The sequence below is a fragment of the Gobius niger genome, assembly GCF_951799975.1.
Source record: "Gobius niger genome assembly, chromosome: 3".
Lineage (NCBI taxonomy): Eukaryota > Metazoa > Chordata > Actinopteri > Gobiiformes > Gobiidae > Gobius > Gobius niger.
The window spans coordinates 28,000,176-28,009,661 of NC_136854.1; the positions used below are offsets into that span (position 1 = coordinate 28,000,176).

The 9,486-nt window shown below is 42.4% G+C and overlaps 1 protein-coding gene across 1 annotated transcript; it reads right to left on the minus strand.

Annotated features, from left to right (window-relative positions):
* Window positions 1-2: 2 nt before the first annotated feature.
* cp110 (centriolar coiled-coil protein 110) lies at window positions 3-7,878 on the minus strand. The gene is made up of 10 exons (XM_079554474.1): window positions 7,428-7,878; window positions 7,139-7,264; window positions 4,825-7,045; window positions 4,372-4,499; window positions 2,819-2,920; window positions 2,241-2,360; window positions 2,044-2,142; window positions 1,818-1,934; window positions 580-662; window positions 3-365 (listed from the first exon to the last, which is right to left on the minus strand). Exons 1-10 carry the CDS (start codon window positions 7,557-7,559, stop codon window positions 206-208), a joined length of 3,288 nt encoding a protein of 1,095 aa, XP_079410600.1. The 5' UTR covers window positions 7,560-7,878; the 3' UTR covers window positions 3-205.
* Window positions 7,879-9,486: the final 1,608 nt, after the last annotated feature.

Sequence of the window (9,486 nt, forward strand, 5' to 3'; positions counted from 1 at the left end):
TTTAATGCAGCGTCACAGTGAAACTATCATGTCTGCTGGCGATGGAGACACAGGCGGGATACCAGATACAGGGATGATATGTGGTTAGCAATAGGGACGCCTGTGTGTCAGTTTGGGGTTTTTGAACTCCTCTAAAATGTAAAGATATTCATGTAATCGCTAGAGGTCTTATTAGGATCCCACAGTGGGGCCAATTAGAGGGATGTCATCGGGGTCTGGAGGTGTAAGTGCTCTTGGGGACCCTCTGAGGATTTGCTCTGAACTGTCCTGCTCGCGTCTCTAATGGCTGCTCAGCGGAGAATCCGGGCTTGTGCCGAGTCTTCGCACCGGCTCCCCTGTGTCTCTCGGCTGTCTTCTTCTGGATCCTAGTGGGAAAAGGAAAAGAGCTTTAAGCCAATGACACGGGCACTATCGAGGAAAAAAGGTTTCCGTGGCCTGCGGTGTGAGTATTTTTAATTCTCTTCGAAAATTAAGCAGAATACTGCTGCTGCGGCTGTTTGCAATGCTTCAGGAAACTTTTCTTTACAGAAGTTAGGCTGAAAGCGCAAAAAAACAAACAGAACTGGTGGTCAAGCTTACATTAATTCCCTCTTTCTCTCCAGTGACTTCTGTGTAGCAGCAGACAATGAACTCTTTCCTTTCGGTTGACTGCCAACTCCATTCTGATAAAAGAAAGATATCACAAAACTTTATGGATACTTTACTGGACTATTTACTAATGACATCATTTAAACCAGTATCAAGAAAATACTACCTTACACCTAATTAATTTGTTACAAAAGATGGATTCCTCCTGTTTGAGATTTCCATTTACCAAATAATACTCATGTGACACGAATGTGATGCTGCTTAAAGAGACTAGCTGCAAGGTGGGGATAGGGTTTAAACCAGCACGGTGGCAGAGTAATAGCGCTGTCCAAGTTTGATTAAAGGGGCTAGATGCAAGTTAGCCATTTTATGCTCACTACTGCCACCTCAGGCGTTACGCGTAACTGCAGTCTCTATATTAAGCTTGTGCATGACGGCACTTCGGACCCAAAGTAACACCTTTTTGAGTGACAGTGCAGGATTTTAGAGGCAGTTGTGGTGAACAGGTCTGGGCTCATTCTACACATTAGGACATGGAGGGAACATGTAGGGGGATGAAAATACTTAGTTTTAACATTTTTAAACTCCGTATAGTCCCTTTAAGATATTGATAGTACATTTACAAACACATTTTTTTTTTCCATATAGCCCAATACTCCTGCTCTGTCTGAGGGACATGGCATATGTTGGAGTATGTGTGTATTCTAGATAAGGATTGTTCCACTACTAAATTATAGGGCTGAGATAAAACATCGTTTTGCAATATAAATCACAATATGTCCTTGTTGTGATACGTATTTCGTATCGGAAACCATGTATCACACTATAGTTTTATGGTTTGTTTTGACTAGATTTGGTGCTAACTGGTTTAAACAAAAGAGCCCACACTTTTAAAATGCTTTTGCCATTTGCACTTTTCAAAATGTTTTACTCAAGATCAGACTGATTTATATTTAATTCATACATTTCTTGATAAATTAATTTGAGGTAAAATATCGCAGTTTGTTAAAATGAAAAATTCTGAATGTAATACCTTGTGTTATAGAATATATCGTATCACATAACATTACGTCTCGTATTAGGCCCTTCGTGTCGTGATACGTATTAGATCACAACAAACATGTATCGTCTCAGCCCTACTAAATTAGTAGGCTGTCATTTCAATAACAGATTTGCTTTGATTAATCCGAGTAGTTGTTTGAGCCCTAAAATAAACAAACTGATTTTACTTGTCGTCTGAGTTCTCTTTCTCGGGCCAGGTCTCTGTCCATACTGATCAGCTGCATCCTCTCTCCGGCCGAGAGACTGAAGAAGATGTCATAGATCTCATATCGTGTGGCACGCAGCTAAATGAGAGTAAGTAAAAACAGCATTGTATAACACAGGACTTCTTTTATTGGTGACTGAAATATTAAAAATGAATGAAAATGCTAAAGAGGGTAAAATGTATCTTACCTGTAAAGTGACTCTCTCCTGCAACATCATATCTTGTCTGGAGCAGAGTCCTTTGTTGGGACTTTGCTGCTGGAAGGCCTTCAGAAACTGCAGTGTGTCCTAAAGAGACAGTTTAATTTAAAACTCAAAACGATTATGGCCCACAGTGAGATCAGAGTAATGGAGCCTCGAGAACATAATTGGCTGCCTCTACTCACCCTGACAGTTCGGACCAACTGCGCGACTCGCTCCGTCTTCAGCAGCCTGCGCGTTAGAAAGCCCTTTGCGGCGGCGGACAGCAGATGGCGGTAGTGCTCTGGGAGCGGGCTGGGCGAGGGCTGTGGGTGAATAATGAGGACCAGAGGGGAAGAGAGAGGAGAATGCTAATACCATCAATGACATCCAATTAATTTCCTGCAAAGATTCTCAAGGTCCTTTGTTGGCATCTGTTTAGGGCATCAATGGAAGCAGCCGCACAGTTCATCATTTTAATAGGATATAATAAGCTGAATAATAAGCAGGCGATGCGCTTTTCTCTCACTTGTTGATTGTACCAGTGTAGTGCCAAAAGGGCATGGTTGTTGGACAATGTGGTAATGAAGCTGTCATAGCGGGACATAGCAACAACTGATAATTTAGACCACAAAGACAATCCAAATCCAAGCTGGAGAAGGTTTATTTTTTATACAAGCATGAGTGAACCTACAGGTGATGAATATAAATCTATAAGAATACAAGGGTAAAGAGGTCAAGCAAGTGCATTAGTGACATGAGCGAGTGAATGTGATGCAAATACCTGGGAGAGGGTAGGAAAGGTCACTGTGTCCCCAAGACGTGAGGTGGACATGGAGTGGGGCAAGGACACGCTGTGAAGAACGCCGTAACGCGCTGCCAACGCCTAAAAAGACACAGACACACCACAGTAACCTATAGAGCCATGGATGTGCGCAAAAGGCAGGCGTGCGTGCATCTGGGAGCCGGCAAGGTTGAAAAATATCGAATTGGAAAGGACAGCAAATGAGGCAGGAGGAAAAAATTAATTGAGGGTAGAGAGAGAGAGAGAGATGGGGCAGGGACGCTGGAGAGAAGCAAAGGGATGACAGGGAGCAGTGGAGAAAATTAATACAGCCACGGAGAAAAAAATGATTGTGGAAAAGGTACGAGACAAAACAAAGGGGAAGATTAGAAAAAAGCGGGAAAAAAAAGAAAAAAAAGAGAGGGGCCATTAGCGGTGGCACGCGGCGGGACGATCTGGCACTTAACCACAGACGCTCATGAATTAAACAAATTATTCCTTTTTTTTTTTTTCTGTGTCAATCCCCTGGTCCCGTTCCTCCTGTGGCCACCGAGTCCGGCCCGCTCGGTCTCTCATCATACCCCAGATGATTGAGCGGAGTCAAAGAGGAAGTCTTTTTTTAAACAGCTTATGTTAATTATATTGTTGTTAGGATACATTAATTAAACAGAGACAGCGATTAATAGGGCAAGGACACCGGCCAAGAACAAATACAGACACGAGACGAAGAAACCAGGACGAGCTGCCAAAGCACGCCGCGTGTCCTTGAAATATTGCACACACATACTCTGGAATACAGGCACGGGAACAGGCGACCGTGCCAGCTTGACTCTTAGGATGTAATGAAACATTTATGGTAGAATCGTGGTGCTTTCCTTTATCACTGGGGAGAGTCTGAAGGTCCCTTGTAATGAACAGATGTCTGTAGTCTACCCACGACCTGGGTCTCCAAGCACATTTCAACAGGTATGGATGCCATATGTGCATGTATATTCTTTATTAATGGGGCAGGGAAATGTATACAGCAGATTTATTAAGTGATAGCGCCGCATGCACCAACCTTTCTCTGTCTCGTCCAACTCTGGAAATCCGAAACACTGGGCTCGACATTAATTTTTAATTTTTTGCTCGTAGGTGACTTTTGGTGGTGTCAAAACGTTGGGGAGTGAATTATAGTGGCTGTACAGGAAAGATGTAGTGCTTCATCTGTACTCCGGCATGATGCAATCTCATGCAAAAAGGTGGCAAGAGGGACAGCGGACCGCAGTGTTTTACTTAATGTCTCCTCCGTGTCTTACAGGGCGTGCCATTGTTCTAAATCTAAAATTTAACAGTTATATCCATCGAAAGTTAGGGATGTACAAAAACGGCTAAAAACGTACAGGCATCCTTCATTTTCCCACTGTTCCGGTCATCAAACAGGCGATGATTTAGCAGCATATTTATCAGGACTAAGAACTGGGATCGAGTGTTCTGGCCCGTTTTTCTATGTGACCTAATTATTGGGATTAGAAATAATAACACAGTAAAGTAATTTCCGTTTAGAAGTGCACCTGCAGTAGTTGCTCTTGTTGTCTCTGGTGCTCCTCCTGCAGCGCTCTGATCTGAGCTGCGTGGATCTGTCTCAGCTGCTCCTCGTTCTCCGCCGCACTGTCGAGGCCTTCATGCCACCGAGCAGCAGCTACACATCATTGAACACAACACGTCAGAAATGAAGATTAATGACTGTTTTCTCTGGGTTATGTGAGAGATTTATCATCTTACCGAGTCTATACGTATGAGGCATGATTATGATGTGACAAACAAAAGTACACAGGAGAGCCAGCCTCAGAGCGCATAGAATAAATGTTCAAGGTAAATGATTGTGCAAAAGTTTCGCCTGATTATGCGAAAACCAACATATAACAAAGGAAGGAAGGCAAGTTGAAATCAAATGTAATGATGCAGTACAACATTTAGCCAAGCACATTCTAACGAAAAGTAGGTTCACAGAATACTTGACTCACCTTTTGGAGTGTAGGAGCCGGGCCTGCTGACAACACGTCCTTGCTCGTCTCCTTTCTCCCGAACGTCTTCTGGCATCTGCAGCCTTCGTTTTACCTTTGACCCCACGCCCTGGCCTTCACCGCCGCTCTCCGGAGTCCGCTCATTCTTCTCACACCTCTGAGGTCCACGCTCCCTCTGCAGCCACAGCTCAGACGGCGCCTCCACGTCGTAGGATTGGTTCAGAGAAGTTGAGCGCGAGTCGTGACCCACATCTGAATCAGCATTCGGGATCACTAGATGGTTACTTGTATCAGACGTTGAAGAGGCATAATTCGGTGTGGCAGTTTCAGGGAGACAATTTCTAAACACATCAGGAATGAGCATCCGCTGTGTGGCAGACAGGATACATTTAGCCGATGGTGGCCTTCGTGTATTCTGTGCATCTGTCAGTCTCTTCTGACCCGTCTCTCTCCTCATTGACATAACAAGCCGTTTCTCCTGTGGGTTAATTGCCTCTGTTGTTCGCTCCATCTGTGAAGTTTTTTCGTTACCACTTTGAACGCTGTCAAGTGATTTGCTCCTCTGCGAATGACGAACATCACCAAACCAACCAGCTAAATTGTTTTGGCTCAGTTGCGTCTGCTGACTCTCACCCTGGCTGCTGCGTTTGTCCACGTTTTCAGTCAGCGTGGACTCCAAATCTGAGATCAGCACTTTGAGGCCAGACAGGTTGAACTCCAGCTGATCTATGTGCTGTGAACTCTTGGCTAAGACACATGTTACATCACTCTCCACAGCAACATTTAGAGGCGAAGGGCTGCTGCTACTTTGTTCAACCTTGCGCTCTTTACTCATGGACTTACTGATCACAGCCTCTGTTAGAGAGATTTTATCATAAGGTGGAGAAGGTCTTTGGACTTTGCAGGAAACAGGACTCCTGCAGAAGTTCAAGGTTGGGATTTTGTGATATTTCCTGACATCTTTAAAAGCTGTGGGGGAGGTGCTGGCACTGCGTCCGCTGCTTTTGTTCAAGTTTTTTGTCCATATCGGCACCGACAAGGAAATACTGTTTGAACCGCTAGTGTTTACCCAATTATTCATATGAACTGAGTCATAGCTGTCAGTATTTGATGTTAAAATACTGTCTTGTGCATAGCCATCAATTGATAAGTGTGATTTATCACTGATTTCTTCACTTTTCCCATCATTTTTATAAGATCTCTTTAATGATTGATTCACTGTGGGACTCAGGATATCACTCCTCTCTTGGCTTGTTTTTAGCAGAGTTCCTTTGCTGTGTCGCTCATCATTCTCCTTATCAGATAGGCTCTGTTCCTCTGACTTTGGTTGATCTTGAGCTCTGTCCTGAATTTTAGCATTTTTGGCCTGGCTCCGAAGCATGCGCTGACGCCGCCGATACTCCTGGGATTTCTTTAGTAAGGTCTGAAGACTCAAGTGATATGGCTCCTCTGGTAGCTTTGAGTCCTCTTCATCAGTTTGCATCGTCATTTGCATCGTTTCAAAGAGATGGGTATGTATTTGTGTCAGGCAGTGGGACACTGTTACATCCTTTGGTCGGTCTTTAAGGCCACACGTTACATCAGCATCTTCAAGACTTTCACGCTGATTTGCAAAATGTGAAATGTCTTTGTACTCTGGAAAAATATCAGAGGTTTCTTCTGCTGAACTAAGCTCTACAAAAGGGGTACTTTCTGTTTTGAAATCAGTCACAAATATTGACTCTTGTCCACTCTTCTCCAACTCTTCACCATCAACTGGCGGATAGTTTATAATATCTGGCATCTTTTTAATGGTATCAGAAGAGTCATGATTGAAAAAGTCTTCAAGTCTGTCTTGAAGACAGAAATCCCCCACTTTGTGACTCTCTATGGCACTGATAGTGTTTTCAACATTCATGTAGCTATCATAACCTGATGATAATGACGGGTGGCAGTAGGCATTAGGTGAACGGCAATTTAAACCTGAATGACTGGCTTGATGGATATCATGGCTGTTCTCACCATAACCTGTTTGAACATGAGGAGTCAATAAGGCACTGCAGGTGGTTGACGTGAGTGGACAGAGTGTTTCCTCGATCCTTTCTATTGGCTTAACAGAAGGAGAGAGATTCTTTTTTGTAAAAATGTCTTGTGACATTGATCCCTCAAAAGTGTCACTGGATTCTTGAGAGTGAACTTCGGATTCTTTGAGGAGCTCCTCAAGTGTTGGTGTTTTTCTTATCTGAAATCAAATAGATACAAAGAATGATTAGGTTTTCAAACATTAGAAATATGAAGTGCTAACACTGATATCTCAGATATATTGTGAACTTACATGAACGCTTTGCAGAATAGTTTGGACATAGGACATTCTTGGATCATCTTTGCACTGCCTGTGTTCTGCAGTTTTTTGTGCAGCCTGTCTGAGTCTGCCCATCTCCTCCCGCTGTGGCCCTGAGAGCTGTTATCAGCACAAAACACGCCTTTACTTGGTAGTTTGATTTGTACTAATGCTACAGTAAAGACACAGACACGAAATGTTCCTACAGCGAGGCAATATGTCATCTTATATAGCTAACAAAATGTGTCAGGCAAATGCTGTGAGGATAAATGTACAGGCCTACCAGTGGAGGAAGGATAGTTCGTCCATGGAAGCAGATAAGGGAGGATGATTTCTGTCTCTCCTCCTTTTTAACATCTTTAGTCCTTTTTAGCCGAGACAGATGGAACTCCACAAACTTCTCGTAGTCCTCCATGAAACTTCATTCAGACAAATAAAATGCCAAGCCTTGTAGTGGTCGCTAAGGTACTGTATTGTGGGCTGTTAGCTAAGGTTAATGTTATGTTAGCTGTCAAGGAGCTAGCTAGCTAACAGTTGCTTATAACGTTACATCCATAAGCCTCGTGTCAAACGCCTTGACTTATACGGAGTATTTGGCAAACTGGATGTAGCAAGAAAACAAATAGCAATCGAAAAATCGAAACAACAACTCAGTCAACGCTGTCTCTCTCCCCGGTTTGAATCAATGTTTACATTTTACCCGCGTCTCCTTCCTCAGCAACCGAGTAACGACAGTCACAAACCCCCGAGGTGCGCGCAAAACCTGGACTGGAGTGCACGGAATCCCGGGAGAGGACACGGGTTTGGTATTAAAATGATGGTAAAGCGTTGATCCTGAAAATTATAATTACGAAATATACACGTATAAGTGTAAAATGTGTACCACTAAGTTACTTTTATTGAAAAAAATAAAATAATGCGATGATTTGTCAATTTGTTTATATTTCCCGCGGCCTCCCTCTTATATGCACTGGCTACTACAGACCTGAGCGCCATGAAGTTGGCCCTAATAATCAAGTTGATATAAAACTATGTCAATCGTTTGCGGTATGTTTGTGCTGATATAGTTTTTGAGATGTTGATGATTGCGATGAGAGGCCAGCTCTGCTTACGATGGTCTAGAAGCGACTGCACGTGTCCAGAGGTAGTCATGATCGTTGTAATTGTAAATACATTACATAGTGTGCAAGAATGAATTCGTCTTTTACTTTACTTTACGAATTGATGTTAATATTGCGTAAGGCTTTGTTTTAACAAAAGTGTATTTTGAATTTGGCTGATGATGTTTTTTGCTCTTAGAAAACACTGGAAGACCTGATATGACCATGGCCATGCGGTAAGTGACTGTTGTCCACATTTGACTGAGAAAATGGAAAAAATAACAACATTTGTAATACCAGGCACTAACCCTTACATAATGTTTTAACATGTTTATTAATCATATACAAAATAAATTACATTGTTTATTAACAAACATACAGTATATACATCAATAAATTAAAACAATGCATAAGACCCATAAGGAACAGTTATTTTTCTGTTTACCAATACCTTATCATCACCACTTATCTACAAATCGAAAGGAAGTACAATAATTTAGATGATAAATACTTACAAAGACTGTCACATTTTAAGTATTTTCCCATAGAAAGTACTGTTGAATAATAATTTAATACACCCCCATACAGAAATATACAAAAAAACACAGATTTTCCAATAACAGTACAAGGGCATTTCTAAACTGACGTAATCATTTTCACACAAACTCACTACTTTTCAATACTTGCTTTAGAGACAAATGATAAAAGAAACCCATTGAGTCATAAGCTGTGGCGTTTAATAAGTAGGGTAAAGTTAGTTCATCTGTTACAGTAGGTGGTGTGATGGCTGGGAACAACAGAGAGGCAAAACAAACAGTAAATTTGAACCATCAAACGAATCCTTGTTTCATTTGCTCTGATCGATCATCACTGGCGGTGGGTGAAAGGGCTTTTAGAGGTGGCGTGATACACTACAGCCAGGCAAACAACACAGTGATCACTCTCTGATAGGCCAAGCAGCGGGATAAGGAGTTAATGATTTGCATCCTCTATCATCAGATGTTTTTGAAGAAGTGTTTCGCCGCCCACTGAGTTAAGTTGCAAAAACACTTTGTGGATTAAGTGAAGTGGGAAATGGTTAGGAGTTTTTAAAATCCTTTCTGCGACTATAAAATATGCATGAATGTGGTCCGGGAGTGGTTGCTTGGGGTTGTGATAAAACGACTTTTCATGAGTGAGGCTATAACCCGTCTGCAGACAATGGGGAATAGGGTCAGTGTGTCTTACGAGCTCATAAACACA